Source organism: Lagopus leucura, unplaced genomic scaffold (assembly GCF_019238085.1).
Source record: "Lagopus leucura isolate 7727_CA_CO unplaced genomic scaffold, USGS_WTPT01 Super-Scaffold_100002, whole genome shotgun sequence".
Lineage (NCBI taxonomy): Eukaryota > Metazoa > Chordata > Aves > Galliformes > Phasianidae > Lagopus > Lagopus leucura.
This window is the reverse complement of record NW_024962263.1, coordinates 70735191-70755920: the sequence shown is the minus strand read 5'-3', so window position 1 is coordinate 70755920 and position 20730 is coordinate 70735191. Positions and strand designations below refer to the sequence as shown.

The 20730-nt window shown below is 38.3% G+C and overlaps 1 protein-coding gene across 1 annotated transcript in view; it reads right to left on the bottom strand.

Moving 5' to 3' along the window:
- Window positions 1–2812: 2812 nt before the first annotated feature.
- Window positions 2813–20730, bottom strand: part of SPAG1 (sperm associated antigen 1) — a 36965-nt gene continuing 19047 nt past the window's right edge. The window contains exons 12-19 of the mRNA XM_042870216.1: window positions 20407–20506; window positions 17130–17282; window positions 12765–12940; window positions 10028–10169; window positions 8976–9102; window positions 6594–6758; window positions 4126–4497; window positions 2813–3982 (exon numbers count right to left, since the gene is read on the bottom strand). Of these exons, the coding sequence (XP_042726150.1) occupies window positions 3851–3982; window positions 4126–4497; window positions 6594–6758; window positions 8976–9102; window positions 10028–10169; window positions 12765–12940; window positions 17130–17282; window positions 20407–20506 (1367 nt within the window). The 3' untranslated portion in view covers window positions 2813–3850. The remainder of the gene's footprint in view (window positions 3983–4125; window positions 4498–6593; window positions 6759–8975; window positions 9103–10027; window positions 10170–12764; window positions 12941–17129; window positions 17283–20406; window positions 20507–20730) is intronic.

Sequence of the window (20730 nt, the reverse complement as noted above, 5' to 3'; positions counted from 1 at the left end):
AATCACTTTTTTGGACAAAATGGAGTTCAGCATACAGGAGCAGCCCCACACTGGGCTGTTGCTGGGTGTCCTCTGCCACAAGAATGAAGCTGATGTGGCAGCACATCAGCCCTGCTGCTGGGAGGGAACCCTGCGGGCTGTGTGCTGAGCAGCTGCCCCCCATCCTTGTCCTCCATTTCAGGTGAAGTTACTGCTCCAATAGCTTCATGCACTGGATGGAGGTGGGCAGGCCACAGGGAGTGGGGCTCCTTCAGCTGCATTGTGGCTCCTGCGTAACACCTGGGGTGCCATCAGAGGCTCCTGGCTGTGGCACCTGGCTGGATGCTGTGTGGGAGGCCAGTCAGGTTATACCTGAAGTGCCTGGGAGCTGCTGGTGGCTCTGAGCTATTTCCTGTGCTGCAGGAACGTTCCAGTTTCTGCTCCCCATCCTGCCTTTGAAGATGAGGGGTTGTTTTGTTCTGCGAAATTTGCAGTGTCAATTAATCAGCGTGCCCCAGGGGAAGGAGCTCTCTCAAATGGAGTTCAAAGATGCTGAAGGTGTGCTGTGAACAAGCACTGAGATACTGACCTGCTCTTAAAGTCCAAAGACTTGGGGTTCTGGCAGCAAGACGTGCAGCACCTGGCTGAGCCTGGCTGTGCTTCTATAGCCATACAACAGCACAATCCAGACCATCCCTCCCTGCTGTAGAAGAGGTAACTGTGCTCTGCCTGCACCTGTCTGTGACCATGGACAGCTGGCCCACCGACAGCAAGAGCACCTGGAATGAACTCCAGTGGGTGCCACTGTGAGCAAGTTCTCATGCAGTGCAGGTGAGTGGATGTGATGGAGAGCACACACCTGGAGGGAGGGGTCTGGCCTCCAAGGCCAGTGGAGGGGCAGGTCCTTGGTTCAGCCAGGTGCCAGCAGCACTGTGTGCTACCTTGCGCTGAGGTTAAATCACAGCTGTGGGCACAGAGTGAGCAGCCAGGACCCAGCACTGCTTTTCCCGGGTCCTATTGACTCAGCTTTACAACAGGACCATTTTTGCATCCTGTCTCCAAAACACAGCCATAAAATTCATAGCCACCTCAACTGGGAGTGTCTTTGTGGCCTAATAATACTTCTCTGTAGTCCTCAGCATTGAATGGAGAATGTGTTTACTTCTAATGTGATAAAAGGGAGGAAATACCTGTTTGATGGTTGTTTCTTCTTTCCCTTTTCCTTTTGTTTTCTTTAGAGAGTTTTATGGTGGGAACAACTTCCATTGGATTCATTGGTTCCAAAACCACTTGGCAGGGTGGTCCTCCAGTATGGCCTGTGCCAACTTCTGCTCTCTGTGCCACTATGAAGGAGTGAAAGGAGTGGTCAAAGGCCCTGGCAGAGAGACACTTGATGCCACTCATCCCTCATAGCACCTCTTGCCTTAAATATCCATTTACCTGGGTATGACTTCACTAAAATTTCAAAAATACATTGGAAGGGACAAAATAACAGCAGTGTACCATGGCCTGCTCTATTCCTTACCCAGCAGTCTTCCTTTAAGGGGAGAAAACTGCTACTTCTCCACTTGCACTACAGCAAGGGATTCACATCCCTGACTTAACCAATCACCACATGCCTGGTTATTGTGCAGACACTGGATAATGTTTTCACTCTGCTGCTTGCTGTGCTTACTGCCACTCAGGGACCACACTTCCCCTGGCTGCTCCTTCCACAGCAGCAGGCCAAGGTTAAGTTTTCTCCTTAGAGCACTCTTCCCCCTCATCGCTGTCCATTGAACAGAGACGGGCTAATGCCCATCTCTGCCCATTACAAGACCAGCAAAGTGCTGATTGTTCAGATGAGGGGATGTTTGTTATTCAGTCTCTGCTGACTGCCTCTGAACGGCAGGGATACAAAGCTATGACGCAGCTGGTGCAGGCTCTCCCCTGCCAGCAGGAGAGCGGGCTCATTTGTAGACAGTGCTGCAGTTCTTCATTTAGAACTTCTGCTCAAGAGGTAATTACAGCTGCTCTCTTTGTCATTTCCGCTTCAAACTGAGTCTGCCTCTGTTTCATCTGACGTTCAGCGTTTCTCTGATGCTTTCGGGAAATCTTCTCACCATGACAGGAACGTAACAGGATTATTTCCATTGCTAGTTAAAAACTGGCTAGTTGTTGTAAAACTCTTCCTGCAGAAACAAGAAAATCTACCACAGGAGAAATACGTTTAGTCAATGCAGTAAGCTGTATTTCTGCTACAGAAGGCAATATCATCCCATTTAGCAAAATAATTCAGTTTCAGAAGGTATTGTCTTTCTAAATACATAATGAAATGAATGAAAACAACATAAATACACTCAACTCTAAACTGCGCATAGATAGACTCATAGAATGGCTTGGGTTGCAAAGACCTCAAGGATCACCAGGTTCCAACCCCCTGCCACAGGCAGTGCTGCTGCCACTCATCCAGTGCCCATCATCAGGCTGCCCAGCACCCCATCCAACCCCAGAACATACAGAGCTACAGTTAAAATGATTGAGATTGTCATCGTAGAAGTTAATGACCACCAATACCTGGCCCTTGTGAGGAATGAAGCAGCCTGGCACTTTGTTGGCTCAGTGCAACTGGCTGTAGTACAGAGCTCTCTCAGCTACACAGCTGCCTCACAGGAAGAGGATGTTTAAGAGCAAAACCCATCAATGGTGTTAACGGTGTTTTAGCAATTAAAAACTTCATTCTTGGTACTCTACTTCAAAACCAAACCCAAAAACCACACCAGAACTATAAGCTCAAAGAGGGTAGAAGCAAAAGTAAGAGTCCAGAAATTGTACTTTTCAGGAAAAAGACCTTTATTTATTTTTTTTAATTAACCTGAGAAAAGGTTTCACTGGAACAACATCCTTGATGATACTTCTGCAGCACTTGTGAGTATGATATAATTTATATTAAATGTGCAAAGAAGGCATTGGGGCATGTGAAAAGTTTTAATGCTTCATCTTGAAAATGGGAGCTTTGTCACAATGAAATACAAAACAGAAGTACTGCCTGAAAGAAAACAAAAACCCTGCTGGTCCACCAAATAGCCTTAGTTTTAGCCTCATGAATTCGTCTGTAAACAGCAATAGCTGGTATTTTAAGTAATCTGATTACAGACTCGGAGTTAAACATTTTAATTGTTAGATGCAGCCATTTGTTCCCTTAAAAGCTGTGCAAACTAGCAATCCTTCCGTGCACACAGAAAACAAAATTCTCTGTGCACTAAAACTTACTCGTTTGTCATTAAAAAAACATACCCATTTAGTTAATAATTAATTATTTTGAGCCAAAGTGTTCCATGACAAGCTAATATATTATTCATTCATCTCTGTACAGCACCAAAAATATTTACATCTGTTTTGTACAGGCTGGGGGGGCGAAGAAACAGATGGGCTGTGCAGTTTATTTGAAAAATGTTTATACTTGTAAGTTGTTTATAGCAAAGCTATCGTTAATGGATCTGTTTGTCTTGAAGGTGCTTCCTTACCACGAGAACATACAACCCACAAGGTGATAGAACAAGTGATGACTGAAAGCGTGCTTCCTTTGTACCACCAAGGTATTTCATGCTATATATAAATGCAAAATAGATATTTCCATGTCTAAACAAAATCAGGATGACACAAACTCCGTAACTGAACACAAAGACATGCATTAAATTCTAGACTAAAACTGTATACAACTAAAAAGAAAAAAAAGAGCAGCAAGTTTTAAATACGTGTATGCTGTCAAACTAAAACAGAATTCAGACAGTCCATGTAGAGATCCACTTCAACCCCTGCGTGTTTGCAGAGTTGTACTGACATCTTACAACTGACAGCTCTAACCACACAACAAATAAACCTTAAGTTCTTAAAGTTCATACACCTTTTTAAGGCTGTCAAGTTCTTCCAAAGAGTATTGATGATTCTGGTTTTCCGTGAGCAAAGCAAACAGTCGCTGAACCTGTTCTTTTTCGTTTTTGCTGAGAAGAGCCAACACCACCTGAGAAAACAGATTAGGTTATAATCAGCACAGGCAACTGAAGATCACAGCATTTGACAGAAATACAGCAATCATTTCCTACTGAAATATGAAACTCCTAAATTTCTGTTTGACTGAAGTACTCATTTAACCTAAGTTCTTACCTTAAATCTTTCTGCTTTGCTCAAATAGAAAAGATGCTGATATACAAGGCCAGGATCTTTTCCAAGGATGTAATGCTCCAATGACTGGATGAAAATCAAGAAGATTTCTCCTTCAAGCTTGTTACTTAACAGCATTGGCAGTTTTTTTGGATCAGTAATTGTTAGAAGATCTGCACAAGCAGACTGATCCTTATTGGTGTTCACTGCATTTACAATCTGACCAAAGTCATAGGCATTGGATGGTTCAGAAATCGTCAGTTTTTCACAGGTCTTTGATGGCACACTCTTCTGAACTGCTTCTTCAGAGCAGACATCGTCAGCCACAACGTCTTCTGATGTCACAAGCTGCCCCTCTTCCTGTTCATCAGTTACCTTCACAAAAGAAATGGCATCAAATCATTAATTCCATACATGGCACGTGTACATTCAACAATAACATCGCTAAATTAAAGCTGGCATTTCACTCTTCACAAAGGCTTCTCTTTATAGGCTTTACTCTTCATAAAGGCTCCTCTGTTCCTCTGTGTCCTTCTTCCCCCCAGAATGGTACATCCCTTGTTTATCTTTAAAGGTTTCTTAGTCAAAAGTCTGTATTTTGCATTTCTTCTCACTGCCTGGCATTCCACTGTAGAAAGAGAAATGAAGCACACTGGAAGAGAGCTAGGGATAGGGATACATATTTTAAATGTGAAGTTGCAGAACTGAAGTTTAGTTTCCACATGCTTTTCATTTACAGCTTTATTTCATTGCTGTGACTTCAGAATAGCACAGGCACACAGCAGTTGCATCAGGTTGCTGTTTGTAACTTGCCGTGGAAGTAGAAGGCTTATCATGGTCTAACTGCCTGCACTGCCACTTCTCCCCAGATGGCACAGATTGCTCTGTGCAGAGCTTCATCAATCAGTTGCTAGAAAATTAGCCTTGAGTTCCACTATCATACAATCCTTAGAATTGGAAGGGACCTTTAAAGGCCATCTAGTTAGCTTCCCTGTAATGAACAGGGACACCACACCTAGATCAGGTTGCCCTGATCCAGCCTCACCTTGAAAGTCTCCAGGGATGGGGCATCAACCACACCTCTGGACAACCTGTTGCAGTGCCAACCACATTTACAACTACGTAACTACTTTTACTAAAGTCCGCTTCAAACTTTTAGGAGCCGTGGAGTCAGTACAAACCTACCACTACACCTCACTGAACAGGGTCTCTCCAAAAACTTCATGTCAGGCCTTTGAAAATCTGAAGATGCAGCAGTACACATTACAGTGCTGTGCTGGGAGCAAGCTTAGTCATTTCCGCAGGCATTGGGCTTATAGAGCTTTTGCTTTATTTTTAAATAATCCTTAGTGTCAAGGGAGATATCTAGCTGTCTTCTATAAAATTATAGCTTGATTAAAATGGAATAATAATGATAAATCTCTTTCTAATTACATTTTCCTTCATTTTCTTTGCATACTGCTTTCATGGCATTCCCACGTAGGTTAGACAAGGAATGGTGTCTTAAAGTGGCAGCAGCAATTACAACAGCAAACATCAATGCTTCCTGCCCCAGCCCTGCAAGAATTACCTCTGCTGGTAATGTAGTCGTCTCCAAACACTGCATTCACTGCCCAGAGCTCCTCTGAACACTCTCAGTCCCTTTGTCACAACTCACAGCTTAACTAACGCTATTCCCAGCTTACACCATTACATCAAATCCCACAAACTTGTGACACTGGGAAATATATCAATAAAACAAGTTGTTGCTGTGTTAGTAACCACCATTTCCATTACACCATCATTTTGAAATTGCACAATCCAAATTACAGTCTCAGTTTAATAGCATAGACTGGAAACTATGTATTTTAAACAGGGAAGGGTAAAAAAAAACATTCTTAAAGGACTACTGAAATTACAATTGAAAACATCAGGTGACTGAGAAAATCCCTTCACTACTTAATTCAAAAAACTGTGGAAAGCTATTATTTTGATCCAATAGGTAATATTAAATCACACATTTCTTTTGCCAGACTCTGCAGATAGTCCACCTGTACCACTGCTTTTTAAGGAGGGATCCTTCATACCAGTAGCTTTACTACCAGCACAAGAACAGCTGGCATGTTGCTGACAACCTTTGCCAGAGGTTGCTAGAATAGCTCAGACTTCAAAAGCAAGGCTGCTCTTGGACAGCCATATCCTGTAGAATTACTATTTCAAAATCTAAACAGTCTTTGATTATAAGGAGCACATGCTGAAGTTTCTTGCTGTCTAAATGTACTTTTTTCATTTCTGCTGTGGTTCCGAATGCACCTCGAAGCAGAACAGAGTGGATGATGAACACATTGTATGTGAGCATCCTCCAATATGTTAAAAATACAACTCTGCCTAAAGCAGGTGTAGAGCTAAGAATTACAACCCAAATGCTTTGGTATTATGTTTGCAAATGTATGGCTTCTGTACTGCCTGCTTGTAAAAATGAACAGATATACCTCTTGTATGGTTATTTTCTTCCTTTGCTTTTGTTGACAGTCAGTGACAGCAGCACTGCCGAGGCTGAGCAGCTGGGTTATCTCCTCTAGTTCATTTTTTGCTTCAAGAACATTTGGGTCTATTAGAAGAACTTTCTTGAGATCATTGATGCTGGCTTGATAGTTCTGTAAGTAAAAGGGAAATTTTTTTTTTCATAAACACACCATGGGAAAAATAAATTACAATTATCGTATTGTCTTTTACTGTTAAGAGAAATAGAAATGCTGAAATCTTGACATTAAGTAGACAAAAATAATCTAAATGCAGTGTAATTTATAAAGGAAGAAAAAAAAGCAAGCCAAGGATGAGTTTTAATACTTTCTGTCTAAATACTTTCTTATTAAATATATAGTATGAATTAATTTATGCTCTGAAAAACATTTCCCTGTGTTAGAAAATAGATTACTGGAGATTGCTGCTTTTAACTATAATTAACACTTTAATACCTTCTCAATGCAACTCCTTCAGCAGTTTGTGTACTTTGACAGTAGGCCTAATTAAACTTAAATTAAAACTATGCCTTAACTTCCTGGGCACCATTTCAATAGCTCATCTCAAATGGGCTGACACACAAAGAAATTCCTGGTAATACTTGGGAAGACTGAGATTACATGATGATGAATTCTAGGATAAATACAGAAGGACCAATACAAAGATAGAGTGACATTAGGACACAATTCTTCCAGAATCAGTCTTGTCATTTATTTCATGCTTTCATTTCAAGATTTGACTTTCAGTATTATGCATTTGTATATTAAACTTTCTGGAGAGACAAAGTTCAGAGCAGCATCAGTTCTGAGGAAGGCTGAAAAACCGCATGGAATGAACCAAGTTATCCTGGGAGCTGAATATTGAAAATAAGGGTAAATGTAACAGCAGATAGCAAAAGACTGTGCACAGAAAAGTGAGGGAGCTACTATTTCCTCTGCTCTCAATCAGTGTCTCAAGGTTATTAAGGGTCATATTATCACAGAAGAGAAAACAAACCCTAAAAAAACAATCCTCTGTTGCATCATCAGTTGACATCTTTCCTCAGCTTCTCAACAGTTATGAAACCACCAGTGCAAAAGACAGACATTCTCTTTTCTATCCAGAATATTTTGTTCAATACCAATTAATTGCATTCAAGGTGCAGAGAAATTGCATGAAGTCTGCGAGTGAACCAAGGTTTGCTGTATCATGAAAGAAGAGTCAAAGAATCAGAATTCTGCAAATGAATGCAGCAAGGGGACAGCTTGCCTCCTTCAGCAAACAGCTGCTATTTGAGCTGAAACATTTGAATATTCACAACTACAGAGAAATGAGGTTCCAGAACAGACTTCTGATAATGATCACATTGGCCAGCAAACAACCAGTTCTCCTAGGTTTTAAACTGCATCCTGGGCTATCGGGTGTAGGAGGTACAGTCCAGTCCCATATCCTGTGTTATAGGCCTAATTCAGCAAACAAGTACCACCTTTATCCTGATCTTTCCTGAACTACATTTCAGTGAGTGTATAAAAATCATTAAATTCCACTGCAGCTTTTGTGATATAAATACTTGTTTATAAACAACACCTTCCAGCTAAGTTACATCTTGACAAAATAGATGCATCTGGCTCTTACTATCTTTTGTTACAAAGTCATTTGTCAGTCCTAGATCACCTCTGTTGCTTTCCCTAGCATTACCACTCCCTCATCCCTACATCTGGCCATCTTGAGAGTCCCTAGGTGCTCAGTTCTGAAAGAATCCATGAGCGCCGTGCCTCATGTGATGACAACAACTTCAGTGTGCTGATGGAAAGGCAAAGGCTGAATCCCCACACTGCCCACAGAGTGAGAAAGGAAATCACTGACAAAGATTTCCAATGCATTTGGAGAAGGAAAGTAGAAGAGAATGAAGATAATTAGAGTCCTGGTTTAATACGACAAGCACTCAAATATGTGCAGGTGCCAAAAGACAGCTTGAGATTTTGGTTTGAACAGATGAAGGCAGATCTGAAGAGAATCTGTATGTAATCAGCTAAGATACAGTGAACACCTTGCCAAAAAAAAATAGACTGGGACACACAGGGGTAAACTAGAACACTATAACAGAGTTTAAACCTGCTTAACTGCCTTTCTTCAAAGCTTATTTATTCCAATATTCCTTCTTTTCTCAAATTATTGTAAATCAACATGCAGATCTTTATGTTCAAAAAATATTTATATTCTATATATGCCTAATGCTTTACACAGTAATACATCATCAGCACTGCATACTTTGCTTATGTTCATTGACTTAATTACCTGATGATTGCCTTTGAAGAGGATAAGCAAGTTTAGAAGTACTTAAGGATATCTGCCATGTTCTTTTTCCTCACCTGTAATCCTTTGTATGCTAGTGCTCTTCTGTAAAAAGCTTTAATATTAGAATCTTCTATTTGAAGAACATGATCACAATCTTGCTTAGCCTCTTCATATTTATGCAGTTTCAAGTAACAGAGAGCTCTAACACAGAAAAACAGAATACACTGCAATATAAGTAAATTCTAGTGTACTATAATGCCCTCAGCATCTGACTCTCTGTAATGTTTATTACAGTATTTCACACAATATCAATATGCTGTTGTTTTTCCCTTACAGTACATCTTTTCTTCCTTCAATACATCAAAATCAGTAAGTATTAATGACATCACTGGATGGACTTAGGGCCAATTCCAGTTAAAATTCAGGTATGAGTAATGCTTGAAGCTAAGCAGGTATACAAGTACTTTAAAAGCAGTCTATTTTAGCTTAATATGATAGTATAGTAATGTATGTAATACAGATTCTATGAAGACACTCTGAGTACAAAAGTGCTCTAGATTAAATAAGCAATACCATTTTCTGTACTTAATTATTACTTGGAAGTCTTCTATTCAGGTTTGGGCCTAGTAAAATCCTTCTTAGTTTGAGGAAGCTGACAAGATTACAGCATAAAGAATTATGCCAAAGAATTAGGTCAACCTTTAAAATAATGCTGCTGTGTGACGATGCTTCTACTTCTATCTTTTCAGTACGCACATTTTCTCTAAATTATTATTCTCTCTATTTGGTACACTGCAACTGCACCTTAGTTTGTAATTAATATCAAGTCAATATTCTCACAATGTTCTGCAAAATGCTGTGTTAATTATAACTTTTACTTCGGTTACTTTACAGACATCTTAAAATCTTTATATAAACATCACTGACATTAATACTTGCCCTGCTTGGAAGACAACATGGTTTAACCAAATATCAATTTTGTTACTAGAAATGCTCATCAAGTGGAAAAAAAAAAAAAAAAGCCTTTCTTTACAAAAGAGGTTGAAGTGATGCAAAATCCTTATTTTCAGTGCGAAAATGTAAGCGTTATTATCCCACAAAGTGGGGTTAGATTTCAGATCTTTACCTGTTAGTGTAGATTGTGCAGTCCTTGGGATTTAACTTCAAGCATTCACTGTATTTATTGACAGCTTCATCATATTTACCCTTCTTCACAAAATCATTCCCTTCACTTTTTAATGTCCTGAACTTTTCCTCAGCTTTCTCACCTGCATAACGAAAGGATCACAGTGTTATGTAAGCAGGTCGGTTCATTACAGGTAACTGAATCATCTACCCAGACCAAGAATAACTGCCTGCCTTCTGGAGTATTTTTATCAGTTTGCACATTCCAATTTCTGTCCCACATCTTCCCAATGCTCTAAGAAAGGTATGAACCTACATACACACACCTGACATAACACATAAGTTTTAATACACCAAGGTAACTATTTTTGCTGAAAATAATGTGAATGCGACAGACAACTCTGCTTTCATCTTCTCCTCTCAACCTGCTCTTTGTGGTACAGAGGGATGAACCACTGAAATACTGGCTTTATTTACAGCAGTAGAAATGTAATCAGTAGCATTAAAAGCCTTCTAGTTCTTCACCATCACACCAAAAAGGCCATTATGTTACCTAATATTCTTTCTGCAAGAAACCAATCCATCACAATGCCTATGATAAACTGACAGTGAGAATCACATCACTGGGGTTAGTGAGACATCAACAATATTCTGTTAATGACTTTTATGATAAAGATATTTTAAGTAACTGGAAAACACCAAACTATACATATATATATAAATGCTTTCTTCTTTCGTAATTATCTTTCCTTCCACATCATTTGTTGCACGTGCTTCTGAATTAGACCACAATTTTAATGCTTGCTATGGACAACCAAGCCTGATTGCACTTTCAAGTCCCTTGAAGTAGACTGAGAAGTGTTTTATGTCAAAATCCCACAGAAACACTCTGTGGAGACAGTGATGGCTAACAGTAAAGTCTCAGAACACGTTAAACATGATCTAAGGAACTGCTATCTTTGTATCTTTATGATAATTTTCAAATTCTCTCTCTTCACAAAGTTATACAATGTTGTAGAGAGGTAAATTTAATCGTTCCTAGTTAACCTAGTTAAGTTAAAATGAAATTAAAAAAAACCAACAAATTGTACTCCCTGATAACAGAAAAAGCCCAGAGTACAACCACTGCAGCATAAATATAAAAGCTTAGCTTGAAAATTTTCTTAATAGCAACACATTTGTGTCAAATATCAGTTTTCTACTTCATCTCAAAAATAAATGCTAAACTGTCCAATCCTTAAGTGATAAATCCGTAACAATATGCACAACTAACTGAAATGCTCCAGTCATTGAACATTTTAAAAAGTAGAGTAAAACTTTTATGAATTTAATTGAGCTTGAAATATACATTGACATCCTTCATGTTCCTTAAACAAAAAACTAAGTTCCTGTAGCATTACCATTGTTCTATATATGCTATTACTCTAATTATTCATAAACTACACCATTCAAGTTTTCCAGAACCACACTTAGTTCTCAATAAAAAAGTCAAATTCTCATAAATGCATGTGCGCATAAGCTGTCTGTTGCTCTCCATCAAGCATAAATAAGTTTAAGGATGACCTTTCAGATAGCACTAAGGTCTTTAAATCCATAGTGCCCAAGAGTACAGATTATTTGAAGGTATGCATTAATGCAATAATTGATTGTGGAGAGACAGCTCTATCACTGCTACATATTAGGCCAGCAATGTAATTACGCGGTACGTTCTCCTCTCTGTTAAACAAGGATAGATATGGATGCCCCATCCCTGGAGGCATTCAAGGCCAGGCTGGATGTGGCTCTGGGCAGCCTGGTCTGGTGGTTGGTGACCCTGCACATAGCAGGGGGTTGAAAACAGATGATCTTTGTGGTCCTTTTCAACTCAAGCCATTCTATAATTCTGTGATCTTCAGTGCTTATTTTCTTCACATAGTCATAAAACACATAAGGGAACCTTATTTAAACTTAATTAGCAGTGAAGGAAATTTCAAAAATGATACAGCTAAGGCCGCTGCAAGAGGATTTAATATCAATAAGAGCAGAATTGGAGAGGCTCCTTCACCTGATTTACTGGAGCAAGAAAAATAAAAACTCCACCAAAAGGAAAAAATCAGAGGGAAGAAAGTGTCCTAACTGAAGGTAAGGACTCAGTGCATACATGAAAAGACTCTGAACCAACATTTCTTAAGAGTGCTTACTGAATAGCCACTGTTGAAATTAAATTCTGTAGTAAAAAAAAAATCAGAATTTTTCTTCTGTAGTCCATTTCACTACATGCTGGCCACACAGAAGCCTACTTGTTCTGTTCTGAACAGCTGAGTAATATTTTTATCAACTATTAAATGATGGCTACAGATTATGCAGCTGCTTATGATACTTAGGGTGGGTTTCTGTCTAGTTTATTTTTTGGGGGGGAGAGAACTGTTCTAGCTGCTGTATGTTGAGGTCAGGCAAACCAGTGACACCTGTGATAGGACTCAACACAATGCTGATGAGCATTTCTGCTATATTTTATATCACCTTAGAAATGACCTGCTGCAAACTACACTGCATCATTTGGCCTCCAAAAAACATTTACCATAACTGTGGCTCTATAAAGTGCATCAAACCTAATCACATAAAAGATCATCTAATCTGACTTCTCACAAAGTTCTCCAATAAATATTTTTCGAAAGTCATTTCTTTACTACATTTTATTCCATTTTTTGGTTAAAAGTATTTTCTAGTACATACTTATCTGCATTAGCTATACATACGATTCATCTGCAACTGTTCTTCTTTGTTGATATGTGTGGGACTGCTTGGCTTAGCCTCTGAAGTAAAGTTGCCTCCATCCCACCTGTGTAGCTGAGCAGCAACAGGAACAACTGGAATCGGAGGCAGTTTTTCCCTCCAACAAGAACCATCTTGATCAATTAAAGTCTTCGTTATTCTGAAAAGGAAAAGCCCCATCAACATGACTCTTCATACACTTAATTCATGCTTTAATAACTTACAAATTAAATAATGCAATGTTCCAATTAAAAAAAGAAAAAACAAACACAAAACTGAACAATTATCCTTAAGATTATTGAAAAAACAACAACAACTGTCTTGGTAGTCAACACTACTGAATTTATTTATTTGATTTAGACTTTTTCCCTTTTTAACTCAGAGTACTTATGCTGGTATGTAGGAGACAGGACACTGACATCAGCCAGATCTATAAAAGCAAATGTCAGATTTTGCAACCAAGCTCTAAGTGCTGCCTCAAACATGCAGTAAAGAAAGGGGGAGGGGAAACAGACATCTATGCTGCTTAGTTTTCTCAGTAGCTCATTGGTGTTATCTGAAACAAGAGTAAAAAACAACGTCCTGAGACATAAGCATGGTACCTAAATTTGCCCATGTCAAACAAAATACAATTCTCTCTCACAAAAGTATTTTCTAAACAACCAGTACAGCTCCCAAATTACTTACTAAATTACACTTCTTACAGCAGTCAAAAATTCTTCAATGGATTATTCTTCATCACCATTTAAAAATGCAAAGAAAAGTATATTCAAACTGTTCAGTCTCTCTTTAACCAACAGATTACAGATCATCTGTTTCTACACATGAGAGGTTCAGTACAGAATACAGTTAACTGGGAGTTTCCCATTTCTGTGATAGGTTTTGGAGAAAGACCTAAACAAGCATGAATAAAGAATTCATGGTTTTCTTGCAACTTTTATAGTGATTTAAAAAAGAAACATACAAACAAAAAAAAAGCCCAATCAAGCTACTATTAACATATGATGAGAATGCTAGTAATACAAGTGATATAAAAGCCTTCTAATAACAACATTAATTTAGGAGCCAAGAGGTAGCTACTCTGATGTCTACTTTAGCAAAGAAAAGCTTTCATAATTGTAAAGCAAGTCAAATTGATACTCTGTAAATCAATGAATTGAATTTGCATATTAGATGCATTTCTATCTAACGTAGTGCAAGAAAACACCCTACGCTAATTATCTGCCAAAAAATAAAATAAAATCTGGTAACCCTAAATGTGACTCAAATGAGACAAAATGAGCACTAACAACCCAGATAAAGTTTCCTTCCTTGTTTTTTCCTTTATAAAAGTTTCAATAATAACGGCTATAAAGTAAAAAACTCCTCAGTGCAATACACCAGCTGGAGCCGAAGCAGCTGGCACCAAATTATTTTCCTATTAGGATCCAAAAGAAGAACCAATACAAGAAGCAGCACTCCTAATATTATTTCACAGAACCACAGTGTGGTTAAGGTTGGAAGGGATCTCTGGATCCATCTGGTCCAGTTTCCCTGCTCAAGCAGGGACAACTTGGGCAGCCCAGGCAGACACTGCTTGTAAATTAACACAGCATTTTAAAAAATAACACAGAATAAAAGCACTGTTTGTAGAGCTATACAGCACATGATTTTATGTGCTATGTTGCATGAAACATGTGCGCTATATGCTGCATGAAACATACCATTTGGTATTGAAAATAAGTTCTTAACACTACAAAATGTGATATTCTGTGTATGATCTAGCTATTTAATCTGTTTTCCAAGTGAACAAGAACATTTTTCTTTGTATTAACTGCATATACCCTTCCAGGGCTTTCCTCTATCTGGGTGATTAATAAGCAGTATTTTATAGGGTGACAGAGAAATTCTGTTTTGTTCTTATTCTACTAAAGCTTTAGGGTTTTTTTAAGCATCATTTGAATGATGAGTGGAGACAGGACAAGGGGAAATGGCCAGAAACTGCAGCATAGGAAGTTCCGCACAAACATGCGCAAGAACTTCTTTACAGCAAGGTGACGGAGCACTGGAACAGGCTGCCCAGGGAGGTGGTGGAGTCTCCTTCTCTGGAGATGTTCAAGACCTGCCTGGATGCCTACCTGTGCTACCTGGTGTAGGGAACCTGCTTTGGCAGGGGGGTTGGACTCGATGATCTCTGGAGGTCCCTTCCAACCCCTACAATTCTGTGATTCTGTGATTCTGTGAATGCAAGTGTTAAGAAAAATGTGGCACACTGTCATAAGTTAGACAGCCCTAAGATTTACTCTGGTAATGTTATTAGAGAATAAAACTGTACACTTTTTATTAAAAAGTTGATTGTTTATTTTTCTGGTTCTTCTCACAGAAAATAACAGAATAATTCTGTTGAGAATTGGGAGAAGTGGAATGACATTTCAATTTAATTAATGGAAACGCATGAACATACTGTCCAGCATGAAAGACACAACTGAAAATCATCTAACTGTGATAAACACACAGTTCTTTATGCTTGTTTTCAGTTGACTTTTCAGAAAAATAAATATATTCTTTCTTATTTTACTTTGGTTGTAAAACAGCAGGTAAAGGCTCTATCTTAAAAATTCTACTCATTTTTAACATGAGAACAATCTCAAGTATCAGACTGAACAGCTGTTAGGTTTTAGGAGTTTTTGAAAGGCCGCTTAGCAGGTAAACACAGCAAGATTAGCCTTAACAAGATTTAGTGAGCCCACTTTCAGACAGAAGTAGGAAGATGAGGTTTTCTGTCAGTTTCCTACACAATCGCCATCCAGTTTCCTCCAGAAACTCAAGAACAAATAAATCCTTCAGTAAAAGCAGGTTGTTAAGACCTGACATTTCTAAAAAATTCAAAGATCTATTTTGAGGTTGTCCCACAAAGTTAAAGGGCTGTACAGTACCTACAATTCTTTGTTATTGTCATTTTTCAAGGTGTATCACTTCAGAAATAAAAACTGATAGTTTGGTCATCGATTACAGGTTAACTTACAAGCAATAAAATACTCAAAAATAATTTATATTAAAAATTCAGTAATGCAGGAGGTCCACGCTCAAGAAAGTAAGAATTTGCAAGCAAAAATTAATTACCAGCAGAAGAGAAGACAAGAAGGAAGAAGCAGCTGAAATAAGGTGATGGGTTGCCAGGGAGGAAAGAATAATGAGCAGTGAAGCTAAAAACATAAGGAAGGCCTAGAGAGGAGAAAAGGAAGAATGTTAAGGGAAAAGAAGGAAATAAGCTTATTACTAAGCAAGTTACAAGTCACTGTCAGAAGAAACCAAAAAAAGAATATCTGCAGATAAATAAGCCAAGAAGATTAAAAAAAAAAAAAAAAAAGGTATAATAAGTCTGATAAGCTGTAGAGATACCAAGACAGGAAGTTACTTCAGCAAACCAAATGGTCTATTATCAATGCAGATCCAGGAGATCAGCAACAATTTGTTGTGTAATCAAAAATACGACTACAAAGAGGAGACAGTAAAGTTTCATGATCTCCTTTGGACGTCTCTTCTTAAACAAGCAGAACTTAAAAATATTATTGCCTCTTCATTGAAGCATAAAGAAAAACATAGACACTCATTACCTAGCCTTAAGAAGGAAAGAACTAGATTCCATTGCAAAAAGTTGCAGAAACATGGGGTCCTGCTCAACAATTAATGTCTGTTCTGCTTTCCTAAGTATTTTTTTGTCCAATAAAAAGAAAAAGGAAAGAAAATCAACATGAAAATCCTGTCATTTGTGCACTTACGTACTTTCAACATGTTAATGAGAATAAAATTGTAACAACACTATCATAATAATGAACGATTATATATAGTATCTTACAGTAAGATAGTGTAATGTATCTCCAAGCAATCTGTTATGTTCCTTTTTTTTTTTTTTTTATGTCTCTAAGCTTTGTAGCCAATCACTGCAACAAGCTGCTCTAGTGCTCAACTGCAGCATACTGAAGAATTCACACCTAACATAAATCTTAGTTGCCACATAAAGAGTGCTAGTAAATTAAGGAAACAGAAACGGCAGAGAAAAGGTATGGACTTAAAATATTGCTCTGCATGATATCAGATACAAGTTAGGAAAGAAGTTGGAGTGCCAGTCCAAAAAAACCAAAAGGCTTTTAATATTATAATTAAAAAAAAAAAAAAAAAGTGCTGCAGAGGGCAACTGTTAAGCTGTGGGAAAACAACAAAATTAAACAGCCAGTCCTCTAGTTCTAACACAGTAGTTGTGATGACCTTGCTGTGGGATAAATGCAGAAAGGATGTACTCCCAGGCAAAACGGAACTACATTCCTCTATTTGGACTGATGTGTAGAAAATGTACAAAGTGCATTTACCTATTAACACTGTCATTTGCTGCTTGTATGCTGCTGTCTATTTGTAGAACTGTTTTGTAATCAACATATGCCTGTCGATACCGCTCCATAGACTCGTACGCCATTGCTCGTCGTAGGAGAGGCTTGAGGGAAAATGGCTGAAGCTCCAGAGCTCTGGAAAAAACAAAAGAGATATGATGTTAAAGCAGAAAAAAAGCAAACAATAGTAGTAAATAATAGTAGTACAACTATTTCATTATATACACAACTATGTGGAACAACTGTGTGATTTCAGATTTGACTTACAGTGATATAACCCAGGAAGACACTGTTGAGTGGCTTATTATTAATGCCCCAAATGAAATGCAGGTCAGAAACGGTTTTACTACAACTTACTCAACTCAAATCCGCATCTTCCACCTGCAGAACTATTCCTTTCCTGGTGATGAAAGTAACAAAATGACAGCTGTTGTTTTTCTCAAGTCATGCCTAGACCTACAAGAATTTCAAGTCTATTGTGCTTTTGCCTACACAATTTTTAATTCTTCTTCCTTATGTGAAAATATTCACGTAAAAACACATTTAATGAAAAACAAATATATCCCTGTCTACTTTTGCCTTTTAGGTTTCTGCCTGTCTTGTTCTTCTGTGCCTCAATCCCTGATAGTGTGCAATCAGAACTTCTGAACATCAAGTGCTTTGCCAGTAACTTGATGAAGCCACAAAAGCTTTATCAATTAAATATTACTTTTTACTAATCACTGATCCTTGCTAATAAGACAAAAAGATAAACACCAAAATACTTAAATTAGTGTGAGTCTGGGCAATTAGATGTCATGGAATCCTAAGGTAATTCACACTCAGTAAGGTCTCTAGTCTGACCTGCTGCTAAATGTGGAGTCAGTTCTGACATCAGACAAAGGTTGCTCAGAGCTTTATCCAGTCAGGCTTTGAAAAGCTCCAGGGAAATTTCTGCACAAGCACCCTAGGCAGCCTGTCACAACATCCCACTGTCCCCCACTGGGAAATGTTTTTTTCTTCCAATGTGCAGCCAGAACTTCTTGGGTTTGTTTTTGCCAGCTGTCACTTATCCTCCTACAGTACACTCACCGCCAGAGCATGTTCCACCTTCTGGTTGATCTCCTCATAGGTCCTGGCTGCCTGCTGCTAGGAGCCCTCAAAGCCATTCTTCAAGCTGAACAAACCCAGCTCCCTCTGCTTCTCCAGTCAAGTGTTCCAAAAGCCCAAAGCCCCCTCAGTGACACTTCACTGAACTCATTCTAGTTGATCAATACCTTTCTTGTAGTAGGGAAACCAAAATCCAACACAATAACATAACATAGTTGCTGTCTAACAAGTGCTGAGTACAAGGGATAATCACTTCCCTTAATCCACTGGCTACGTTCCTCTCTGTACTGCCCAGGATGTTATTGGCCTTCCTTATTGTTAAGTTAGCTTTTCACCATTACTCCTCCACAAAACTGGAGAAACAACAATCTCTGTCACGAAGATTTCCAATTTCTGTTTCACAAGCATACCAACATTCCAACTCTCCTTATCTTAATGAATGCATTTGAAAAATACAAAAACATGTGATGTCACAGCTCTTAAAAAACTTTGCAAAAATGCTCCCAATTCTGTAGCTTACACAAAAACTAACACAATATTCAGGCTCTTAGTATTTAGAATGACAGAAAAATCACAATTATTATTTAGAGTGGAAGACATTCCTTGAAAATGTGTGTTGCATTTGGTGGGAATGCAACACTCTTCCCAGGGCAGAAAGTAAAGATAATACATTCACAAAACAAGCCACACCATCATATTAAATTAGGGAAAATGAAGTTAGTGTAGGAGCCCTGCTTCACTCACAATAACAAGAAATATCCAAATGAGAGACTTGACACAAAGAGTGATCCAACAGATGGCTTTTCATAAATCTTTAAGCCTTATGCAGCTAAAACTTAGTAGATGTCCAATACATTTGTATACTTTTAATGCCACAAGCGTAAGCACTACATTGAGTTTTACTAGATTAAATCAAGCAACTTATTTGGAAATCATCCCTTATATTGTGTTGCCTGGAGTAAATTTAACTGACACTGCCTACTTTCTGCAGGTTGGCTGTTCTGCCTCCCAGTTTCTACATTACTTCCATCTCTCTTATGCTTAGCAGGCATCACTTGTTCTTGAATATGCACAAGATTAAGAACGCCATGATAAAATAATGAGAAAATGAGTTTTCACTCAGTAAGAATATAAAAACCAAAATCACTGTATTACTGACTTTGGCTGAATTCTTCTATAATAGAAAACTCCTGAGTTATCTGTTGGCTGTTAAGTATGCCATCTTGTTTTATTGTAGAATCATAGAATGGCCTGGGTTGAAAAGGACCACAATGATCATCTGGTTTCAACCCCCTGCTATGTGCAGCGTTGCCAACCACCACACCAGGCTGCCCAGAGCCACATCCAGCCTGGCCTTGAATGCCTCCAGGGATGGGGCATCCACAACCTCCTTGGGCAACCTGTTCCAGTGTGTCACCACCCTCTGTGTGAATCTATTATCAGACAGCTGTCCATGTTCCTGCATCTCCTTTAACAAATGTGGTTAACCAGTTAGATATAAGGTGTATTTTTTAACAGTTGGTTTCTAGTATGCAAAAAAAAAAAAACCACTAAAAGATCTAAAGTATCCCAACCATCTTGAGAAACTCTTTGCCATTTAAGCTTTGTTTTTATCCTATTTAAGAAAATATAACAAAAGACATCTGGAAATACACTAATAATTTAGCTGAAGGCAGTGTTTGAAAGTTACTGAAGGCATGTCATCTCTTATTCCCGTATCCTTTAAAGTCATAATAAGCAGGAAGGATTTTAGCTCAGTTTCTTAACTGTAATCATTGCTTGTAGCTAAGCTGAATATATATTTAAAAAATAAAAACAACACAGAAACAAAGCAGATATGTGAACCTCACAAATGCTTCAAAATAATTTCCTACATTATTATAAGCATTATGGATTAATTAAGATTGCACACAGAGGTTACTAGTGAGCATTACTGAAGCCTGCTGTTATAATAAAAAACGCAGATCTTCTACACATACTTGTGCATACAAGAAGCCTTGTAAGTCAGATAAATGTTATTCCTTCCCTAAGCTTCACGTGAATGTTTATGTAACAAATAAATGCATCTGTCAGATTATACAGGGATTCAAAGTACAATAATAAGATATCACATAAAACGTTTAATCATCATCAGGAATGTTGTTGCTCTGCTTAGAAGGTTGCAATTTACCTGTTACAATCTTGAATGCAGTCATTGCAGTTGCCTTCTTTGAAGTAACATGCCGCTCTGTTTGAGTACAAGATACTTAAATCATCCGGACTTCGTTCTCCTAAAAGAAGTTACAATTACAACCAAAGACCATTACTAAAATGACACTCAAGAATTAAAGCATTTGTACACAGTAAGTTGTACTGCAGCGATGCAGTCTGCTCTTGATGCAAAGCCGGAAGGAGCTTTCCTTTATTATGTCACCTAGAATACTTAGTTATTCAAACACAAAGAAACGCAAACATCTCTGTCCCGAGAAGTTAAAAGAGTATTTCACTCATCTTC